The 23,808-nt window shown below is 48.0% G+C and overlaps 1 protein-coding gene across 1 annotated transcript in view; it reads left to right on the top strand.

Annotated features, from left to right (window-relative positions):
* Nucleotides 1-23,808, top strand: part of COL22A1 (collagen type XXII alpha 1 chain) — a 237,705-nt gene that overhangs the window by 181,110 nt on the left and 32,787 nt on the right. Inside the window, exons 44-48 of the mRNA XM_057497641.1 lie at nucleotides 1,667-1,780; nucleotides 1,909-1,962; nucleotides 9,935-9,988; nucleotides 18,380-18,433; nucleotides 20,898-20,951. Of these exons, the coding sequence (XP_057353624.1) occupies nucleotides 1,667-1,780; nucleotides 1,909-1,962; nucleotides 9,935-9,988; nucleotides 18,380-18,433; nucleotides 20,898-20,951 (330 nt within the window). The remainder of the gene's footprint in view (nucleotides 1-1,666; nucleotides 1,781-1,908; nucleotides 1,963-9,934; nucleotides 9,989-18,379; nucleotides 18,434-20,897; nucleotides 20,952-23,808) is intronic.

Raw genomic sequence — 23,808 nt, 5'->3', positions numbered from 1 at the left:
CATGGATGCATCTCACCTCAAAGAGCTTTAAGAGAAGGTGTAGGAATAAGTGACTTCCTGCCACTTCTGCTGCTCTTCCGAAAAGCTGTATCCCTCAGCTTGTGTCATTCACCATTGCTTCATGTGCCCCGCATCTGGCACTCCCCACCCTCTAAGGAAGCATTCAGGCAGCTTCTCAAACCACCCACTAAGGGAAGGTGGCGCAGGGCCCGGCAGGACGGGTGCTCGCTGGTGGGTCAGCCGTCAGGTTGGCTGGGTCTTTCAGGCGCTGACGTGCTCTGTGGAGCTGTTTGCTGTGCGTTGGGCACGTAAAGATAAAGCAGCTCCATCTCCTGAGAGCACACACTTTCTGACTGCTTCGTGGGGTGGGGATGGAGGTATAAACTGATCATTTCAGCAGTGAGGTAAGTGCTTCAGTAGCGGGAACTCCCGGGACCGTGCGGGCAGGGACCGGTCCCAGTCTGAAGCAATCAGGAAGACTTCCTGGTGTGAGAGATTTCTAAAGACTCTTCAAAGATTGAAAGGAGGGAAGCAAAAGGAAAGCGGGCTCTGATGGAAAAACCCTTCAGTCCTAAGTCAGAGCCTGGGACGAGGTGCACGCCGCGCCACGGCCCGCCCCCCCTCAACCCGCAGAGCTCCCGCGCCTGCGCGGCTCCCTCCAGCCAGCGCTCAGAAGCCGCCCTTCCTGCATTTGTTTTGTGTAGGTTGCCACCTTTCAACCATGAGCTCTCCAAAACACGTGACCTTTCACGGTCTCACCGTAGAAAGGCATAGAGCCCAGCAAAGCGGATGCCTTGCAAATCGTCTGTCACTGAGGGAGTTCACTGAGTGAAAACCTGAATTCATAGTAGTAGCTAAATGTGTTGGGAAGGCTCTGACTGTTCCAGGTCCCTTCTTGTGTCATCTCGTGGAGCCCTCATCACAGGGAGGGAAGCGCGAGGCGGAGGTGGATGGGAGAGGCGCAGCACGCCAAGCCCTGGGGTGTGGGACAGGCAGGAGGGGCCGAGCCAGAGAGTTCCATCTGCGCTCCAGCCTGAAAGACCTCAGGATGACACAGGCGGAAAACATGTTCCCAGGGCTGAGAGAACCTGCAAGTCACTCCAGGGACAGTGCTTACCTACCTCAAAGAAGTAAGAAAGGCTCAGTCCCTGGGAACATTTAGTAAATGCCAGGCATGGCCAGATTGGGTGTGCGCCAAGGCGAGAGGGTGCCCGCCAGGAGCTTCCTTCTTTCTGTTGCTTTGCTCAGAAGCCACTGAAGCAGACCCACAAGACCGAGAGCTCAGCTTCCAGCTTTGTTTTGTCTTTAGCTTTAGGGACAGAAAATGTTACTCTCGACAGCACTAAATGCTTGCGCTGGACAGCCCTCTTAATGTCTGGATGCCCACAATACTGGTAAGCGCTTTGGTATCGTTGTCTCAGGCGGTACTGCCAGGAGTCCAGCTGGCCAGAAGCCGGGAGAAATGAGGTGATTGTCCAGATATATCAGCGCTGAAATCTAATTTAAGATAGAGAGAAAAATGCACAGTTTGACACAAAATGCCTGGGTACTGATGCAGCCCACCTGCGTGTGTTTCCATCCTTTGCAGGCCATCTCTCTGGAGAGGTGGGAGCTGTGGGCCACCTTCTGCTTTACAAGTAACTGTATTATTTATTCTCTCTCTCAGGATGTGTGCAGTGACTGCCCTCCAGGCCCCCCAGGCCTCCCTGGTCTGCCAGGTTTTAAAGGGGACAAAGGGCTCCCAGGAAAGCCAGGGAGAGAAGGCACAGAAGGGAAAAAGGTGCGGAGAGAAGGAGGGGGCCCGGGGGCCCAGTGGGAAATCAGGGAAGAGCGGAGTCTGGGTGGTCACTTGCTGAGGACTCTGGGTACGAGCCCCAGACGCTCACCCTTGCCTTTGTCCTCCTACAGGGAGATGCCGGGCCCAGGGGCCTCCCAGGGCCTCCGGGAATAGCTGGGCCACAGGTAAGTGACTCTTCCTAATATCGTGTGTGTCCATTCTGCTCCTCTCGCTGGTTAATCTAAGTTGGGGCAAGAGTGATATCCAGGGTGAAGGAATATTGGTTTAAAAATCAGAAAGTTCACATCCATGCTCTAAGCCTGACTCTCAGCATCTCTGTGACCTTGAGAAGGGCTGCTCTGACCTGCTGAGTCTCGGGTTCCTCATGTACACATGCCTGAGTGGTTGAACGTAGGAAATGAGTGATAGGATTGGAACGTGTTGTACTTACTGGTTACACCTTGAACTTTGGGGTCAAAAGCTCTGAATTTGAGAATTTGAGTTCTAGCCCAAAGTTGAGTCTTGAAAACTGTGTGGCATTAGGCAAAATCCTTGACCTCTCTAGGCCTCAGTTTCACCATGCTAATGATAAGAATGACAAGCCCCAGACTGGAGACTGAGAGATCTCCGAAGTAAAAGGGTTTAGTGAACCTTTACAGATGTAGCCAGAGAAGGACTGGGTCCTGGTGAGGTTTCTGCTTCACCAGCAGCAAGGCCACTTAACACGAACAACCTGTCTTCCAGACTCCGGAAACAGGGTGCATTTGTGAGAGTTCTCAAGGAAAGAAAGTCCTTTAAACTCACACTGGCTACAGACAAGGAAGGTGAACTAACGCAAAGCAGAGGAAGCCCTGGGATAAGTGGTTAGTCCATAAAGAAGGTTCTTGGTTGTTGACGATGGTCAGACACTGGTCATGTGCAAGGGGCATGCAGGGGTCCTGGGGACCTTCCAGATGATTGTTGAAATGACTTCAGCAACATGGAGTTTCTGGTTAGCTACAGCCCACAGCTATTGACTGATGGCCTTCCCTTGTCTCTCTCCCTCATTCTCTGGCCCTTTTGTCACTTAATTTAGGGCATTTCAGAATTTTTCCTTATCAAGAATAAAAACAACTTCAGAGATTTGTTAGGGTTGAACAATGTCATGCATGAAAATAACTTAGTCTGCAATAAAAACGTTATTAGGGAAGCGCTGTACAAATGCAAATGAATATGATTATCTCTCATCTGAATGGTGAGGCACCCAGCCAAACTGGCAGGATCGCCCTGTGGCTTCACAAAGTCGGGAAGACCAGCATGGAGGCAGGAGCTGCCATCTCAGCCATGGCACAGGCAGGGAAGTTCTGGCTGCCTGAACAAGTGTCTGGGCCGCAGCTGTTTGGGCCCCTGGCAGCAAGTGTACTTAGCTGTAAGAAGAGACACAGGAGGTGGCATGGGGAGCAGGGAGTGGGGAGGGCTGACCTCCGCCCTCAGTCCTCCTGCCCCCGCATCGCTTCACTGGGCGTCTCCCTGATCCCCTGTGGCCTCCACTGTGTCTTTTCTTGGCTTGGCTGGAGCACAGTGCGGCCCATCTGATGGGAGATGCAGCATAAAACTGTCGGTCAGGGAGAGAGCTCAGGTGCCAGACCTTGGGGGCGGAATCCATCCAAGCAGTGACCGAGGGCTGCCTTCCTACCCCTCTGTCCTTCGGCTTCCCGTGGTGAACTAGGGAGTATAAGAGCGGCCACCTGAGAGGCCTGCGGCCCTGAGAGCTGCTCCAGAGGTGCCCCACTGAGCCCTCCTCGGCCTGAGAGCCTCCTGCTCCCGCAGCCCCTTGGGTCACAGCCCGCAGCAGAGCCAGGACTGCAGGCAGGACCTGGGCTCGAGATGTAGGGGCCAGCGCACAACCTCAGTGACCAACACAGATAGGACTTTAATGCAGTAGGTCTGCGAGGAACAAACTACCGGCATTTTAAATAAACACGGGACCCACACTGCACCTAAGGCTTGCCTTCCATGCCCCTGGCCCCCAGACCCAGCCCCATCCAGGCCCTGCGTTTATTTACATTTTCATATTTTGTTCATCTTAGATTATTTGGTAGTAATTGACTGTTTAAAATATGGCATTGGAATATTATTTATTTTGGACGCAGGCTTCCAGAGCCCCTTGTATTTTACACCCAGGGGGGTGCTCACTTCCCTCCACCTCGGCTCAGCCAGGAGGATGAGGTTGGAACGGTCATAATTCTGAAAAGGCAGGAAGGCAAACAAACGCGCTGTGATGGGACGACAAAGCCCCAGACCCGTGGGATGTCATGTGGGAAGCGCCCAGATCTCCCAGGCCCTGTGTTTGTTACCCATAGACGCTGTGAAGTCCTACAGGGTTGTACGTTCCCACAGCTCCTGCTTCAGGAACTACATGTATCAGGTCTCGGCGTAGAGGGAACAAGAGATTTTTCCCGGAAAATGTTAGGTTACGCCACACCGTAAAGTGTATCATCACCTGTGCTCTTTAATATATATCACCCTCCCTCTCCAGGGTCAGGTGTGGGCGCTAAACTCCTTGCCTGGGGGATTTTTCAGGCCAGTAATTTCAGCTGATGGTTAAGTAACCTTCCCTGGCAATTTTCTGGCTGTTGGGTTTAGCCTCTGCTGAGGAATGGCCTTTATTCAGAGAAACAAAAGCAAATCAATGTAACAGATAAGGGGCTCCCTCCACTAAGCAGGGATTGTTTCTCTAGCAGCCTGATCCTGCTTGTTCCTTTACATATTCAGAAAGCCAAAGAAAGCTTCCATCCAGAAAAATAACAAAAATCAGTGCTGAATCTAAACGACAGAGGTCTAGCTCTCCACTTGAGAGGCCATGGTGACCTTGAGGAATTCTCGGGGCTCTGAGCCCACCCTACATAATAAACGAGCAGTTTCAATGGACACCCTACCCAGTGTTCTAAGGGCCAAGCACCTGGTTACCTGCTGTACAATATCATCTCCTGCAAGGGTCAGCAGCATCCTAGAAGGTGCAGATATCTTCCCACTTTACAGTTGAGGAAATTGAGGCTTAGCAGGATTAAATGCCAGGGCTGGTAGGTGGTGCAGCCCGGGTGGACCCCTGCTGTCTAGCTCCCGGACCTCCCCTAGCTAGTATGCAGTTAGTCTCCGCCATCAGCACCAAGGACAGCGCCCGGTGGCCGCCCTCCTCTGTCCAAGGGCCTCTGGAAGCCCCCTGGGCTAGTTTAGCACCACCTACTGTTGGGAAAATGAATCATGGAGGGGTTAAGTGTCTCATCTGAGGACTTAGGCTTGACTTCAAATCCAAATCAGCCTTTCTGTTCTTCATCATCCTACGCCACGTTCCAAAATACGGGAGGGCTGTTTCATACCTGCCTGTTGAACTTCTCTTGTCAAACAAGATCTCAGCTAGATGTGTGGACACAAAGCTGAATTTGTAAACTGAAAGTGGTAGCCTCGGCAGAGCTACGATCATTGCTAGTGTCCTTTGTAGCCAGAAGCCCTGTGCGTTCACTGGCACGTGCCTCTCTGAGAGAGTTCTGTTTGCATCTTTGTTTGCGATTGTGATCCAGCATCTGGGAAATCAGCTTCCCAAGTTTTATCTTGCTGTGTCTGGGTAGCTGGGTCTGGGAGGTTCATGCCACAGTCAACCACAGAACTCCGTTCTAGAGCTTGAAAACTGCGTAAAACACGACTGTAGGGACAGGGTCCGGAGGTAGTGGTGCTGTTGTGATTTTGACCCACACAGAGGAGGCAGAAGGAACAAGACGGTAATCAGAGGGATGACCCCGGGAGTATATGTCACAGAGTCAGATGTCACAGCCTCTCCAATTACTATTCTATCCTCCATGGAAAGCACTTGGTTTCCTTCTCTTCCACATGCCCACCAGCCAGGTGACGGGAACCCTAGGGACTGGAGACACTAAATGAACAGAAGCCCCCACTTGGAGGCTCTGGACGATTCTGGGAGGCGGAGATAATGCCCCCTGCTGCTGTTAGAACTGCCAGAGGAGGCCACGGCGCCCTGCCTGCCCGGAAGGTGACCCAGCATCATTCAGTCCACACTGCCCCAGAAGCAGAAGTCCCTTCTCATCCGCACCTGCCACAATCCTTAAAGATTCTCAACCAAGCATCCCCCTCAACAGCTCCCTTCCAAGTCAGGAGGTATAGAGAAAGTCAGAAATGGGCCGTGCCCTCCAGGGCCTGAGGCTGTGTTGGAGAAGAAAGATCTACAAGCCAACGACTGGCCCTGGAGGCCCTGGAGAATGGCGGGCATACCCTGGGCCGTGGAGGTCAGGGTGCCCCACCTGGCTTCATCTTTATTAGCTGAGTGGACTTCGCCTACTAGTGGTAGGACTCGAGTCATTGGTTTGACTCCTATGAAGTCTGGGTCCTTCATCTGTAAAAGAAGAACCATTTGGCCTTGAGATAGATCAGTAGCAGCGCACTGATCACAAAGAAGATGTGCAGCTCGACAGAACAGTCACAGAGCAACAGGCATGGCGCCAGCAGAGAGGAAAGTTTGGGGACGTGTGACAGGGAGTGGTCCTCGGTGATTATTGGTTGGTTTGAGTTAATAACAATTGTAACAGATGGTCAGGAGAAGGGTAAATGGCATTAAGGAAATTAACATGTTGGGGCAAGGGGTCTCCTGTGACGACCACCTGGAGGAGGTAGGGAGTTGGTTGCACGGATCAGTTAGGCAGGGATTTGCCAGGCATCCTTGGGAAGGAGATTCTAGGCAGATCGACAGTACACAAAAGTTCAGGGACATGGCCTCTTCTGGGAGTAGCTTCTTAATCTGAGAAAGTTTTGGCCCAGCCCTCGACAAATTGTAAACTCCTTGAGAGAATTGCTTTTTTGGTGGACTCATGAAGTCCAGCATCCTTAGAAGCAGCCCCTGGTTTGAACATACCTCTACATAGTTGTTATGTTACGTGCTTAGCACTGGAGTGTGTTGAGGAAATGTAACTAGAAACTAAACCAGATCTTCTCCCAATCTAGAAAACTTCTCACAAGGGTAGACAAGAAGGGAGACAGTTTTATTATTGAAAAAGCATTAAACCAGATGTAAGGCATACCACAGGCAGTCGCTAAGAGACTGCAAAGATAGAAAGAAATCCCATCCTCTTCTATAGCCATGGCGTACATGGCCTCAAGAAAAATAACTAGTCTTCAAGTAAGAGGATTTGAGGGCACCATTTGTCACACATGTTCATCCTAATTTACCTGGTAGTTGGGGTGACAATCTGTGTTAGTTAATTAGATTTATCCAAAGGGGAAAAAAGGCTTCTCACATCTTTAGGACAGGAGGTAGTTTCGTAAGTTGGGGCAAGGCAGAGCTCCTACTTTCCTGTAGAAAGTGGGAGAAGGGGACTGTGGATAAAGTGAAGGTTGCTGTGGCCAGGATTCTCACCCGGCCAAGGTCGGCTAACTCACTACACACATGTGGGCAGTACACTGCTGTTGACTATATAAAGAGCTCCGCCCAGTGCTCTGCCCAACACGGTGGCATGACCACACGGCTGCAGGAGAGCAGAGGCTGGAGTGGTGGCAGTGCCGAGGACAGACACTGAGACAGCTGTGCGGGCAGAGAGGCCCAGAGGCAGAGACCGGGCTGCTGCCTGCAGACTCGCTCTGAGTGGACGGGACTCTAGTGACTGACCTGCCACGGTGGGAATAAAGTTGGGTATAAACCCTTTCACCCCAACAATGTTCCACTGTCATGTTTCAGTCCCACTGAATCCACAGCGAACTTGTCCGGGGCTGGAACCCACTGGTCAGACAGGGAATGCTGTCTTCTTTGGTGACATTTCAGAGCTGGTCCCGAGGCCCTTGGAAAGCCTTTCCTGGGTCCTAGGGCTGGCAGGGACCTTACGTAGCCTCTGAAGGGATTTGCATATGTCTCAAAAAGACAGAGAAAGAACTCACAATGACAAGTTTCTAAGAGTAGATGCTCTAAGGAAGGAGTTGGGGAGAGAATCTCTTCCCTTACTTCAAAAAGAAGAATTAAGCCCTCATGAGGGCTCCCCAGTGAACATCATCTGAAGAGAACTGAACCGTAATGAACCAGGGACCTCCTGGCCCATAAACCCCAGGTGAGGAGAGTTTTTCATTGCTGTTCGCTGATTGCTGTGTCCCCAGTCCTTAGAAAGGTTCCTGGGACATAGGCGTTCAGACTATCGGTCCAGTGCTCTTGACATTATACAACCAGTGAAAGGAGGCATCACGGCCTAGGGAAATAGCCAGAAAAGTAGCTTGGGCAGGGAGAAGCAGCTTGGATACAGAAAGATCTGGATTAGATGACAAATCTTGCTTGTTATTGGCTGTGTGACCTCAGGTGATGATGTAACCTCTCTGGGCTTCACATCTCCTATCCATGCACTCTGATCATAACCCCTCCTTCACAGAGTAGGCTTAAGTTTTTTTTGCATCAGCTCAGGATATAAACAGATCCATGGAATGGGATGCCCCGGCCCAGTGCCTGGCGGTCGAGGCTCTGTAAAGGTCAGTTCTTTCTTCTGGAAGGAAGTGAGCCAGGCTTGGGGGCGGCTGTGTTTGCTTTGATACCCAGCTGCAACAGAGAAGGGGACAGGGACACCTGTGGTGATCCTTGAGCTGCTGACATTTTCACTGTTGGGAGATGAGGGCTGAAGCCACCCTAAGCCCAGTCTAAGGACTGGAATTTGAGAGGAAGCCGTTTACTTTGAAGGCAATTGTCCTGAAAGTCAGAGAAGCCACATGCTATTCTATGTACTTCTTTTCCTTGAGATTATAATGCAGCCTGCAGACACTGCTAGCTTTATAGATTTAAAAGCATTAGAAATAATTACATGCAAAAATGTTGGAACAGATGAGCTTCCCCTCTGAACCCGTCTTTTCCTCCTCTACATAATGGCACCTGGCCCTTCACTGGTGTTCGCTCACTCGCCCTCCTGACAGGCCTCAGGGAGGCAGTGGAGGGCACCCGCAGGGAGCCGCGGGCGTCAGTGAACTGCTGGCAGAGTGCCCCAGTCTGGGTGGGACTTACTGTCTCTGTGAGAGCCGGGAGGGACCCTCCTAGATGGACCTTGCCTGCCCCCCACCATCATTTACTGGATGAACAGACAGAGCCAGGAGGGGGCACAGTCTGTGCGAGGACAGGCCTGGGACCAGAGCCAGGGCTGACTTCCTGCAAACACTTATTTTGCTGTATAACAGATTCCTTTAAAAGAGCTAAAATGTTTCTGTTTAATAACATTTTACTGAAGTATATTAGCTATCACAGTAAATGCAGAGCCAAAACAGGGGACCGCTCAGAGAGACTGGAGCCCTTGAACATGACTTCCAGGGCTGATGTGTGAAGACTTTCGGTCGGTTGCATGCCGTGAATGTCTGGGTGACCGTGGTGCTGGCGAGCACGATGACGGTGGCAGTGCTGGTGACCGTGGTGGCTGCGGTGCTGGTAGCAATGGCCGGCGGCGATGGCGGCTCTGATGGTGTGCTCCGAGCTCTGGGCTAGTGTGTGCACAGATTACCTGATTTATGCTCCAGCATTTCATGGGGGAGGCAACCATTATTTTCTCAGGGTTTAAGTGACCTGCTCAAGGTCCAGGAAGGGAGGGCGCAGGGGCTCATGCACGGAGGCAGCCTTCCTCCCCGGCCCACCACACATTGCCGTCCACGTGCACCACCGTCTCGCCCTCTCCCTCCTGCCCAGCCCGAGGCCGGCCGGCCCGCAGACCCCACGCCGACACCGCTCCTTCCTCTCACACTCGTGACATCCCAGTTTCCTCCGACCCGAGCCGCCTGTCTTCATCCTCCCACCCACCCCACACAGCCAGAGGGGCCCTTCTGAAACCCAGGCCGGTCGTAGACCCTCTAGCGGTTCCAGGGCCTGCCACCCAACCGGTCCCGAGGGTCACCAACAAGACGGTCAGTGAAGCGGGCTCTGCCTGTCTCCCCAGCCCCATTTTCTGCTGTCCCCCCACCAGCACCCCACGACCCAATCAAGCCATTCCCCCAACAATTTATCGAGCAGGCCTCGGGGTTCCCATCTGCTGACACCGTGCCTGGCCCACAGCACGAGCTGGAGAAGAGAGTGAGGGCGGATGAGAGAACGCACGCAAACTTCTTTTGCAATGTAGCTCTAGCAGAGTTTCCAGTAATTTTCTATCTTTTGCTCCCAAGGGAAGTAAAGGAGATCACGGTGCAGACGGAGAGGCCGGCGGGAAAGGGGACCAGGTGAGAGGGGACCCGGCGCTGAGCCGCTCACCCCAGGAGCGTCGCGTGGCCCCCGGGCCGCTTCGCCCGCCGTGCGGACATCACTCCTTGTCTCGCCTTCGCCTGCAGGAGGACTTTCCTCACGAAGTCACGTCTTCGTGGTTTTCCTCCTGAAGCCTCTGGCTCGCTGTCCCGGTCCCCCCACCCCCCGCAGTGTCCTGGGGCGCCTGCCCCTTCATTTCCTCCCCCTTCTTCCTCGGGACTCTCTGCCTTCAGTGCTTGGCGGTCCCCGCGACCAGCGCCCCCTCCCTCGGGTCACACTCCCGCCGCGCCCCGGGTCCCTACTGTGTGACCGCGGCGCCCGCTGAGGTGCTCCCCAGGGGCCCCTTCTCTGCGCTGTGCCCCCAGCCCACGCGGGCCTGCAGCCCCCGCTCTCCGCCCAGCAGCGCTCCCGCCCTGCAGACTGGCTGTCGCGCTTCTGCTTCCCTGCCCCCCTGTCCCCCTTTCCCTGCCCCCCCTGCCCTGCCCCCTCACCACTGCGCTGTGCCTCCCCCAGTCGGGGCTCACTGCTGACCCGCCCCAGGCCCGAACCGCACCCACTCTGAGGCCCAGAACGAGCCGCGGGCAAACCCCTCGCCGTACAGGGCGTCCTGTTCAGTGGGAAGGTGGCCCTGTGAGCAAGTCCCCTGGAAGCCGCGGCACAGGAGCCGTGGGCAGGGGCTGAGGGCCACCTGCATTCGGAAAAACAGAATGGGCTGGATCATTCTTACAAGAGTGAGCGGCCGCCGAGGGCAGCGCGTCCTCTGCTGGACGTCACGGCTCGTTTCCCAGTGGCAGGAATGGAGGTGGGGGCAGGGAAGCCCCTCCTTTCCCGGCGGTTCTGGTTTTATGACACCGCCGCTGCGAGCGAGATGTCAGACCCGAGGCACTCCGCCCGCTGGGCTCATCCCGCGATGCACACGGACTCCTCTCCGCACGCGTGGGGGCATCAGTTCCTTCCTCAAAACTGTACTATTGTTACGGTACGGACGCCACGATTCGGTTGACCTAACAATTTCCATTGTGGGCATATATTGTGTACGTGTGCATATGCACTTACTTGTTTTCGAGTTTTTGTTATAGGACACTTCAAAGATACATAAAAATAAGGGAGTCCACCCAGGAAGGGACTAGCGGTCACCAAAGGGGGGGGCGGGTGGGGAGGGAGGGAGAAGGGGACTGAGGGGTGTTATGTTTAGTACACATGGTGTGGGGGGTCACGGGGAGAACAGTGTAGCACAGAGAAGGCACATAGTGGGTCTCTCACATCTTGCTGCACTGATGGACAGTGACTGCACTGGGGTGTGGGTGGGGAGTTGATAATATGGGTAAATATAGTAACCACATTGTTTTTTCATGTGAAACCTTCATAAGAATGTATATCAATAATACCTTAATAAAAATTTTTTTAAAAAATAAGGGAGTCCAATGGAAAGGCTCCCCGTGTACACATTACCCAGCTACCATACCTTCCGGCTGTGATGGCCACTCTCATTCTCATTAATATCCACACACATTTCTGACACCTTCTTCCTTCACATTATGCTGAAGCAGGATGGATTTGTTTTTGTAAATATTGTCAGATTCTTTCTCAACCTATTGAAACACCAGCAGTACATAAAAATGAAGTAGTTTTGTTGTCAGTGTCTTTATCCAAAATTGCTATTGGAGTTAGAATATAGATTCTGGATTTTTGTCTGAAATTTGATAGTTGCATGAAGTGAAAAGCCTTTTATGAATCATTCTTTTTATGATATTTTTTATTAAGGTATCGTTCATATACTCTCTTGTGAAGGTTTCACATGAAAAACACTGTGGTTACTACATTCACCCATATTATAGAGTTCCCCCCCCATACCCCATTGCAGTCACTGTCCATCACTATAGTAAGATGCCACAGAGTCACTATTTGCCCTCTGTCTTCCCTATGACCCACACACACACCATGCAAGCCAATCATAACGCCCCTCAATCCCCTTCTCCCTCCCTCCCCACCCGCCCTCCCCCACCCTTCCCCCCTGGTAACCACTAGTCCCTTCTTGGAGGCTGTGAGTCTGCTGCTGTTCTGTTCCTTCACTTTTGCTTCGTTCTTATACTCCATAAATGAAGGAAATCATTTGGCACTTGTCTTCCTGCACCTGGCTTATTTCACTGAGCATAATATCCTCCAGCTCCATCCATGTTGTTGAAAATGGTAGGATTTGTTTCTTATGACTGAGTAGTATTCCATTGTGTATATGTACCACCTCTTCTTTATCCATTCATCTACTGATGGACACTTAGGTTGCTTCCATATCTTAGATATTGTAAATAGTGCTGCAATAAACACGGGGGTGCATATGTCTTTTTGAGTCTGACAACTTGTATTCTTTGAGTAAATTCCTAGGAGTGGAATTCCCAGGTCAAATGGTATTTCTATTTTTAGTTTTTTGAGGAACCTCCATACTGCTTTCCACAATGGTTGAACTAGCTTACATTCCCACCAGCAGTGTGGGAGGGTTCCCCTTTCTCCACATTTTCACCAGCATTTGTTGTTCCTAGTCTGTTTTATGCTGGCCATCCTTACTGGTGTGAGGTGATATCTCATTGTGGTTTTTATTTGCACTTCACTGATAATTAGTGGTGTGGAGTATCTTTTCATGTGCCTGTTGTCCCTCTAAATTTCTTATTTGGAGAATTGTCTCTTCATATCCTCCACCCATTTTTCAGTCAGGTTATTTGCATTTTGGGTGTTGAGGCACATGAGTTCTTTATTTATTTTGGGTGGTAAGCCCTTGTCGGATATGTCATTTACAAATATATCCTCCCATACTGTAGGATGCCTTTTTGTTCTGTTGATGGTGTCCTTTGCTGTACAGAAGTTTTTTAGTTTGACGTAGTCCCATGTGTTAATTTTTGCTTTTGTTTCCCTTGCTCGAGGAAATGCGTTCAGGAAAAAGTTACTCATGTTTATATTCATGAGATTTTTGTCTACGTTATCTTCTAAGAGTTTTATGGTTTCAGGACCTACATGCAGGTCTTTGATTCATTTCGAGTTTACTTTTGTGTATGGGGTTAAACAGTAATCGAATTTCATTCTCCTACATGTAGCTGTCCAGTTTTGCCAACACCAGCTGTTGAAGAGGCTGTCATTTCCTCATTGTATGTCCATGGCTCCTTTATTGTATATTAATTGACCATATATGGTTGGGTTTATATCTGGGCTCTCTAGTCTGTTCCATTGGTCTGTGGGTCTGTTCTTGTGCCAGTACCAAATTGTCTTGATTACTGTGGCTTTATAGCAAAGCTTGAAGTTGAGGATCATAATCCCCTAGCTTTATTCTTCCTTCTCAGGATTGCTTTGGCTATTTGGGGTCTTTTGTGGTTCCATATGAATTTTAGAATGATTTTCTCTAGTTCATTGAAGAATGCTGTTGGTATTTTGATAGGAATTGCATTGAATCTATAGATTGCTTTAGGCAGGATGGCCATTATGACAATATTAATTCTTCCTATCCATGAGCACGGGATGTGTTTCCATTTATTGGTATCTTCTTTAATTTCTCTCATGAGTGTCTTGTAGTTTTCAGAGTATAGGTCTTTCACTTCCTTGGTTAGGTTTATTCCTAGATATTTTATTCTTTTTGATGCAATTGTTAAAGGAATTGTTTTCTTGATTTCTCTTTCTGCTAGTTCATCGTTAGTGTATAGGAATGCAACAGATTTCTGTGTGTTAATTTTGTATCCTGCAACTTTACTGAATTCAGATATTAGACCTAGTAGTTTTGGAGTGGATTCTTTAGGGTTTTTTAAATACAATATCATGTCATCTGCAAACAGTGACATTTTAACTTCTTTGTTACCAATCTGGATGCCTTTTATTTCTTTGTGTTGTCTGATTGCCGTGGCTAGGACCTCCAGAACTATGTTGAATAAAAGTGGGGAGAGTGGCCATCCTTGTCTTGTTCCCGATTTTAAAGGAAAGGCTTTCAGCTTCTTGCTGTTAAATATGATGTTGGCTGTGGGTTTGTCATCTATGGCCTTTATTATGTTGAGGTACTTGCCCTCTATACCCATTTTGTTGAGAGTTTTTATCATCAATGGATGCTGAATTTTGTCAAATGCTTTCTCAGCATCATGGAGATGATCATGTGGTTTTTGTCCTTTTTGTTGACGTGGTGGATGATGTTGATGGATTTTCGAATGTTTGCCATCCTTGCATCCCTGGAATAAATCCTACTTGATCATGATGGATGATCTTTTTGATGTATTTTTTAATTCAGTTTGCTAGTATTTTGTTGAGTATTTTTGCATCTGTGTTCATCAGGGATATTGGTCTGTAATTTTCTTTTTTGTGATGTCTTTTCCTGGTTTTGGTATGAGAGTGATGTTGGCCTCATAGAATGAGTGTGGAAGTATTCCCTCTTCTTGTACTTTTTGGAAAACTTTAAGGAGGATGGGTATTAGGGTTTCACTAAATGTTTGTTAAAATTCTGCAGTGAAGCCATCTGGATCGAGGAGTTTTGTTCTTAGGTAGGTTTTTGATTACCAGTTCAATTTGTTGCTGGTAATTGGTCTGTTCAGATTTTCTGTTTCTTTCTGGGTCAGTCTTGGAAGGTTGTATTTTTCTAGAAAGTTGTCCATTTCTTCTAGGTTATCCAGTTTGTTAGTATATAATTTTTCATAATATTCTCTAATAATTCTTTGTATTTCTGTGGTATCTGTAGTGATTTTTCCTTTCTCATTTCTCATTCTGTTTATGTGTGTAGACTCTCTTTTTTTCCTGATAAGTCTGCCTAGGGGTTTATCTATTTTGTTTATTTTCTCAAAAAAACCAGCTCCTGTTTTCATTGATTATTTCTATTGTTTCATTCTTCTCGATTTTATTTATTTCTACTCTAATCTTTATTATTTATTTCTAGTTTCATGTCCCTCCTTCTACTAACTTTGGGCCTCATTTGTTCTTCTTTTTCTAGTTTCATTAATTGTGAGTTTAGACTATTCGTATGGGATTGTTCTTCTTTCCTGATGTAGGCCTGTATTGCAATATACTTCCCTCTTAGCACAGCCTTCGCTGCGTCCCACAGATTTTGCGGTGTTGAATTATTGTTGACATTTGTCTCTTTGTATTCCTTGATCTCTGCTTTTATTTGGTCATTGATCCATTGGTTATTTAGGAGCATGTTGTGAAGCCTCCATGTATTTGTGGGATTTTTTGTTCTCTTTGCATAGTTTATTTCTAGTTGCATACCTTTGTGATCTGAGAAATTGGTTAGTACAATTTCAATCTTTTGGAATTTACTGAGGCTCTTTTTGTGGCCTAGTATGTGGTCTATTCTGGAGAATGTTCCATGTGCGCTTCAGAAGAACGTGTATTCTGCTGCTTTTGGGTGTAGAGTTCTGTAGATGTCTCTTAGGTCCATCTGCTCTACTGTGTTGTTCAGTGCCTCTGTCTCCTTACTTATTTTCTGTCTGGTTGATCTGTCCTTTGGAGTGAGTAGTGTGTTGAAGTCTCCTAGAATGAATGCATTGCATTCTATTTCCCCTTTTAATTCTGTTAGTATTTGTTTCACGTATGTAGGTGCACCAGTGTTTGGTGCACAGATATTTATAATGGTTATATCTTCTTGTTGGATTGAGCCCTTTATCATTAGGTAGTGTCCTTCTTTGTCTCTTATGACTTTCTTTGTTTTGAAGTCTATTTTGTCTGATACAAGTATTGTAACTCCTGCTTTTTTCTCACTATTAGTTGCATGAAATATATTTTTCCATCCCTTCACTTTCACTCTGTGTATGTCTTTGGGTTTGAAGTGAGTCTCTTGTAGGCAGCATATAGATGGGTTGTGGGTTTTTTTTTTGTTTTTGTTTTTCTTTATTGAAGGGTAATTGACAACAGTATTACATTACATTAGTTTCAGGTGTACAACACAGTGATTCAACATTTATATACATGATAATTCTAGGTACCAGCTATCACCATACCAGGTTGTTACAATATTTTGACTATATTCCTTATGCTATATATTACATCCCAGTTACTTATTTATTTTACAATTGGAAGTGTGTTTATATATATATATATATATATATATATATATATATATATATTTTGTGAGGGCATCTCTCATATTTATTGATCAAATAGTTGTTATGGGTTGGGTTTTTTATCCATTCAGTGACTCTATGTCTTTTGATTGGTGCATTCAGACCATTTACATTTAGGGTGATTATCGTAGGTATGTACTTATTGCCATTGCAGGCTTTAGATTTGTGGTTACCAAAGGTTCAAGGTTAACTTCCTTACTATCTAAGAGTCTAACTTAACTCACTTAGTATGCTGTTACAAACACAATCTAAAGGTTCTTCTCTGTTTCTCCTCTTTTTTCTTCCTCCTCCATTCTTTATGTATTAGGTATCATATTCTGTACTTTTGTCTATCCCTTGATTGACTTTGGGGATAGTTAATTTAATTTTGCATTTGCTTAGTTATTAGCTGTTCTACTTTCCTTACTGTGGTTTTATTACCTCTGGTGACAACTATTCAACCTTAGGAACACTTCCATCTATAGCAGTCCCTCCAAAATACACTGTAGAGACGGTTTATGGGAGGTAAATTCTCTCAGCACTCACTTATCTGGAAACTGTTTAAACCCTCCTTCAAATTGAAATGATAATCTTGCCAGATAGAGTATTCTTGGTTCCAGGCCCTTCTGCTTCATTGCATTAAATACATCATGCAACTCTCTACTGGCCTGTAAGGTTTCTGCTGAGAAGTGTGATGATAGCCTGATGGGCTTTCCTTTGTATGTGATCTTATTTCTCTCTCTGGCTGCTTTTAATAGTCTGTCCTTATCCTTGATCTTTGCCATTTTAATTACTATATGTCTTGGTGTTGTCTTCCTTGGGTCCCTTGTGTAGGGGGATCTGTGCACCTCCATGGCCTGAGAGACTATCTCCTTCCCCAGATTGGGGAAGTTTCCAGCAATTACCTCCTCAAAGACACTTTCATCCCTTTTTCTCTCTCTTCTTCTTTTGGTACCCCTATAATGCTAATATTCTTTCTTTTGGATTGTTCCTAGAGTTCCTTTTTCTCTGTGTGCATCAGCTTCTTTATATTCTTCTTCTCTAATTTCTATTTCATTTATCATCTCCTCCCCCATATCTAATCTGCTTTTAAAACCCTCCATGGTATTCCTTAATGATTGGATCTCCGACTGGAATTTGTTCCTGAGTTCTTAGATAGATATTTTTCTGTACCTCCATGAACATGTTTATGACTTTTATTTTGAAATCTCTTTCAGGAAGATTGATGAGATTGGTTTCATTTGATTGTTTTTCTGGTGTTTGTACGGTTTTGGTTTGAACCAGGTTCCTTTGTTGTTTCATATTTGTATGTGGCGCCCTCTAGTGTCCAGAAGCTCTACTCTCTGGAGCTGCTCAGCCCCTGAAGCATTGTCGGGGGTCACATGGGAGCGGTATTGGTGCCTGGGGTGAGGAAAGAGCTGTTTCCTGCTTCCCGGCTGCTATTCCTGTCTCCACTGCCTGAGCCAGTGGGCCGAGCACACAGGTACAAGCCTCTGTGCTTTGCGTTTGTAGTTGCTGTAGACAGATCTTCCCTCTGGCTGGCCTGACACCAGGGTAGCAGCAGTCAGTTTGCAAGTCAGTGCAGGCTGGCTGCGAGGAAGGTGCAGCAGGCTGTGTGTCATGGTGGGGGTCACTGGAACTGTGTAGCCAGCCAAGAGGCTGGAGTGCCTGGAGCTCCTGAAAGCTCCCAACCTGCTGGGCAGAGTGCACCCGGACAATTTTGTCTACCTGTCCTTTCTCCTGAGCAGTAAGCTCCTTGCCCCTTTAGCAGCCCTCTTGCTGTTAGGAAGTCTCTCAGCCTGCCTGCCTTTCTTTTGTTGCAGAGCAGCCAAGTATGGATCCCTGCTTTCCACAAGTGGCTGGAATCTCAGTCTCTCCAGGAATTCTGCCTGCCTTAGCTTTCCAACCCCCTAATCACAAGAGTATCATGAAGGCACCATGAAATGTAGGTTTGTGCTCCCACAGCAGGTCTCCAGAGCTAGGTATTCAGCAGTCCCAGGCCTCCACTCCCTCCCTGCTCTGTTTCTCTTCCTCCTGCTGGTGAGCTGGGGTGGGGGAAGGGCTTGGATCCCGCTGGGCCACAGCTCTGGTATGTTACTCTGTTCCTTGAGGTCTGCTCTTTTCTCCAGGTGTGTGCAGTCTGATGCCTCCTCTTTCCTGTTGCTCTTTCAGGATTCATTGTATTAATTATATTTTCGTATTGTATGTGGTTTTAGGAGGAGGCCTCTGTCTCACCTCTCACGCCGCCATCTTTAATCCTCCTCTCCTTTTATGAATCATTTTTTTAAATTGCCTCTCGTGTGTCCCTAGGGTCACCCAGGAGTTCCAGGTTTCATGGGGCCTCCAGGGACCCCTGGACCACCAGTAAGTAATGATTTTAACCCTCTGCTCTTTGGGCCTTGACATCTGACCATCCATCCATACCCACTGGTCATGGATCACACCGGACGTACCTTTTACCTGAGGAATGGGCCGACACCTGAAAGGCGTCCAGGGGTACAGGTCCCGGAGGCATGGGGGAAAGTGAGGAGGGACTTGAGTAGCACCGATGGGCGGTGCAATTAGAACGCTGTTCGGACCAGGGCATCGGCAGGGCAGAGAGGTTTGATTTATCACTAGTTTTTGTCCAGCCAGGAAGGAAGGAAGCCTGGGATAATTGCAAAGTTAGGCTCTTCAGTAAAGAACGCAGAAGCAGCCCCCCTCTGTAGGATCCTGTCCCGTGCTGAAAGGCTTGAGAATCACAGAGTGTCTGCAGAAGCCAGGACTTCCCCGGTTTTACTGCAGTCAATAACAGTAATAATAGCTACAGGTCATCGTTATCATTCACTATTTCTGTCTTCAACAGTTCATTCACTGTCACTCCAAGGCCCTTGTTGTCTTAGTTATAACTTAGTTACGATTACAGCTGCCATCACTATCACCCCACTATCCCCGTTGGGCTCCTGAGCAAGTGTTCCCCTTGCTCTCACAGCGGCCGTGGCCCTGACACTGACCGACGCCCTGCTCAGCGCGGCTGACCACCTTCGGTCAAGGCCACCCACGGATTAGTGTCGCTGCTCCTCTGAGCAGAGTTCACTGCAGCTGTCGCCATGGCCACAGGCAGTGAGAGTTAGTGCCCTCGCCAAGCTGGGACCAGTCCCCTGGGAATTCCCACATGTTCCCCAGGAGCCCAGTCTCCCAGACTTTGCAAAAAGAGGGTCACAGTAATAGCTAAGGGACCACTGGAAGGAACCCACCTCAAACAGGGACCACCCTTCACAATAAATAGTAAAAAAGAGGCTCCGTTGGGATCATGAAGTTACATGTATGAAATTAAAGCTTGCTCCCAGGAATTTGTCTCACATGGAAGATAAGACATAACTTCTGCGGCTATGTCACATTTCCTTGAGGTCCAAGACCATGGTGCAGCCATTTCTGTATCCCTATAACTCGGCCGGCACCTGGTACAACACAGGCACCCAAATGTATGTCAAGTAACCAATTAAGGGCGTCTGGAAGGGTACCAGTTAAGCACTGTGAGAGCTTGCCGATCTGTCCTCCTGTGTTTAGTCATCAGCTGCAGTATTCCTAGGTTAGGCTGACCAGTAGACATACACAGAAAACCACTGTCACCAGGACTTAGACCATAGAGAGCCCTTCACGGAGAGCCCTCCGTACCCTCCGGGTGCTGGCAGACTCTTTATATGCAGTAGCTTACTCAGTCCTCTCAACCTCAGGTGGAGAAGGAGCTGTCTTTTTCTCCATTGTGCAAAGGAACTGAGGTACAGAGGAGTAAAATAGCTTGTGTTGGGTAACACAGCCTGTCGGTGGGGAGCCAAGACACGGACCAGGAATCTGGCTCTGTGGGGGTCCCTCCTAACAATACCCCCTGCTGTGTCGGGTGCCCTATAAGCATCGCCACATCACTGCTCGGCTCCTGCAGTACAGGCAGTATCACTTTCTGCCCTCTCTCTCATAGGGACACTGAGGGTCAGAAATCATACAACACTTGGCCAGGGCTAGTAAGAGGCAAGTATTAATTAGGCTAAGAATTCCTGCCCCATGTCCCAGCCTCTCCAGCTTTTTGTTCATTCATTTATTCAAGAAATACTGCTTGAGTACCCACTACCTCCAAGGCACTGCTGAGTTCCCCATAAACAAGTCAGTCTGCACACCTCAGGCTGTCAGTGGCAAAAGGCTATGGAGAAAAACAAAGAGGGTGTGAGGGCCAGGGCCTTGCAGTTTGGGGTCTGGCGGGCAGAAAAGGTCTCACTGGAAGCCGATGCCTGGGCCTGGATGTGAGGAGCGTGGGACGCACGCTCTGACACCTGGGACTGCATTGCGGGAGGAGCCCCAGTGAACAGAGGAGTCCCGAGGCAGAAGGGGGTCTGGGGCCCGCTTGGAGCCACCTGCCTACCCGTGTGCAGCTCTTCTCCTTGATTCATGTTACATCTCTTCATCCCTGGGTTGACACAAGCAACTGCCTTCCTTATCTCCCTGCAAGATAAATCAAATTGTTCATTTCTTGCCTTCTGCCTGGAATGTTCCCCAATACTAGCTGACCATGTCCACTCTGAGGTGAGACCACTGAGTATCGTCTAGGGGACAGCTGGCTGGTGGATGCTGTGCCCTTCCTGAGATGTGGCTTCCGTCCTCCCAACATGTTTGTAGCCCTGACACTAGCCCAACCAAAGGGAAGCCGGGGCGCCTTTGAAACATTAGGTTCAGGCAGCCAGGAAAGGGCACAGGGTGTGAGGTCGATGTGCTGCTTCCTGCACAGAAGCGTGAAGGTGCTCAAGGTCTCTGTCCCAACGCCCAAGAAACTGACCCTCTGCTTCATCATCCTTAGGGAGCGGATGGAGTCGTGGGAGCTGCGGGACCGCCAGGCACCCAGGGACTGCCGGTAAGTTCCTGGACAGGATCCGCCTTCAGTCTGTGGGCCTTCCCACACCCAAGTTGGCACCAGCCTGCCCTGGCCCTCCCTTCCTCCGTGGCTCATTCATTCTAAGAGTCCAGTCAACACTAGTCTTGCAACAAAATTGCTTTCTGTTAGAGCCCCACTTACGTCACCTCTAAAATAAAGCTTTGGATGAAATGACCTGACAATCATGATTCCAGAATTCAGTTAATAACCGGTTCAGGCAGGCCGTGGGGTCAGCCACATCTCCCTATCCCTTGTCCACAGGTTTCTATTCTGACCACTTACAGCGAGTGGAAAGGCTAGGAGCTGACCCACCCTGAGCCTTTGGGGTGTGCCTGGTGGCCTGGCATGCCAGGTGGGCTGTAGCAGTTTACCTGATTGGCCGGAAAAGGGGAGTGAAGTTAAATTAAGAACAGGGATGTCACGGATTGAGGCCCTGAAACAAAAATGGGTGGAGCTGGCGTTTGGGCCCAAGGATCTTTTCTCCGAAGCCAGCGTTATGGTCACGGCACAAAGCAGCCAGAGCCACTCCGTGCCGTGAAGCGAAGGGGGACCTCAGGTCAGCAGGCCTCGTGCCCGTGGCCATGACGTGCATGCTCTGCTCACTCAGAGGAACACACGCAGCCATGACCTCCTTCTCTCACCTGACTGTCCTGGTAGTTAGGAACATCCTGAAACATTACCCCCATTTTAGAAATAAGCAAAGTTGGGGAGATCGGAGATGAGAAATGACGCGCTCAGGGTCATTTGGTGGGGAAGAGTCAGAGGCACTTGGTCCGCAGGAATCTCAGTGTCATATCACAAGTCTGGCCCGCAGGCAGGTCAGCCCTTCCCTGGGATATCTGGACTCTAGTGCTTTAAGGATCAGTCATGACAATTTCCTCCTCCTCAGACGAGGACAAAGCCTGGTGGGTTAGGTCCTTGTTCAAGGACACACAGGAAATTAATCCCCAGATGGGAGTCAAGTCAATTTGCAATCCCCCAGTTCAGGGTTCTTCCTGCTGTTCCACACTAACCCACTCTGCGGGATGGCTGGGATGGGGGCTGGGGGGATGGACAGACCGCAAAATAACAGTCCCCTGGTTCTTTTTACAATTGTCATCTGGCGACTCCTTGTGAAGTCGCCCACCAAGAAGTACCAGGATGAATAAAATATAAAACACACCACAGGCAGCTTTTCATTGATTTGCAGAGAGCAAAAGATTTCCCTGATAGAAACTAACAGACTGTTTGCCCTAAGAGAAGAAGATGTGGGACTCAGATGGGAATCCTTACATTCCTGGGAACTAAACCATATTAAGAAATGGATTCTGTCCTGGGACCTCGTGGCCAAGTTATGGCCGGTCTTGGAGCTGTTGGTGGTCCTGATATTTCACCATAAAATTCAAACCAGAATGTAGTCAGTTTCTTAGCACAATGAGTGTTAGTAGTTAAAAAACAGAAATAAAAAAAGGATAAATGTGACATTAAAAAAAAAGATACATACAAACCTGGAACATTTTCATTCTATTTTTAATTAAAACGTGTATACAATTTGTCAGTCTTTTGGACATAGAATGAAATCCTTACGTGGATTTCAATTCCCCCTAATGGAGTCTCTTGTCATTATCTTTGTTTAAAAAAAAAAGCACCATTCTCTAATTGTTGCTTTTTAAAAAATGGTCTGAGATATAGCAACATCTCTGAAGCAATTTCAACACAGAATCCTAGTTGTTGGGTTTTTCCTGCTCTTTTACAGCTATTTAGATAGTGAGCAAGCAACTCGCCTTTTGTCAAATATTTTCAAAGTCAAGTTAATTTGCATAAGAAAGATTATTCTTTTTCTTTTCCATAGCGAACAACAATTGGTGCAAGGTTTAGGAACAAGCATGCTGATTCTTTGTGCATCTTCAGCTCATCTGATGGCGAAAAATCTAGTAAATATTTCAGTCTTGTGGGCCATGTGGTCTCTGTTGCAGATACTCAGCTCTGCTTGGTCAGGTGAAATCAGCCATAGACAATATGTGAGCTGACCTGTGTGACTGTCCTCCGATAACACTGCATTTGCAAAATCAGGCAGATGGCTGGAGTTTGCTGACCCCTTTCCTAGATTATTAGTGTTTCCCCACTAGGGTCTTTGGAACTATAAGCGTCCAGAAAGGAACCCAGAAAGCTCCTTTATCAGTATTTAAAAGTTCATAACGATGATGAATAATTGTCCCAAGCTGACAAAAAGCACCCACTTTATTCGTTAGTGTGCTTGAAGGTTCTGTGATGGTCGTGAATGTGGTTCACTTTATTGTTAATATTTTGCATGGGTCTAAGTGGCAATCTGTCTGGGCAATCTCAGCTACCATGCAGCATACTGCCACAGAGATACAGGGCATGCCAAATTTTTATCAATGCAAGTACATAAACTTAGCATTCCATTTTAATTAAGAGTAACTTCTCAATATGAATATATAAAGAGTCAATCTTCTTCAGAAAAGATTTTAGCAAACCAGTAGTAAACCTGAATCCTCATCGGTTCTTCATCAGTTCTGAAGGATCTATGAAAAAAAAAATTCTTGATCTTCTGATGATACATTACCAATATCTTTTATTTTCTTCAGGCATGGAAATGAAGCTCAGTTACTGAGTTTTTGTTGAGTTTAACTAGTGCTTAATAAAGGAAGTGTGCTTTTGGTATCCTTATTTGGACACTTTTTATATGACAGTATATAAAATCTGTATACATCTGCAGTAATACCAAAATATTTTTGCTTTTGCTTTTCTTCCAATGGGCTAAAATCACAACCCTTAAGAATACCTTATTTTGTATGGCATGTGGATTAGAATGTAAAACTTGACATCAGCATTT

This window comes from Manis pentadactyla, chromosome 3, assembly GCF_030020395.1.
Source record: "Manis pentadactyla isolate mManPen7 chromosome 3, mManPen7.hap1, whole genome shotgun sequence".
Lineage (NCBI taxonomy): Eukaryota > Metazoa > Chordata > Mammalia > Pholidota > Manidae > Manis > Manis pentadactyla.
The sequence above is the reverse complement of the archived record's forward strand: the minus strand, read 5'-3'. Positions and strand labels throughout refer to the sequence as shown.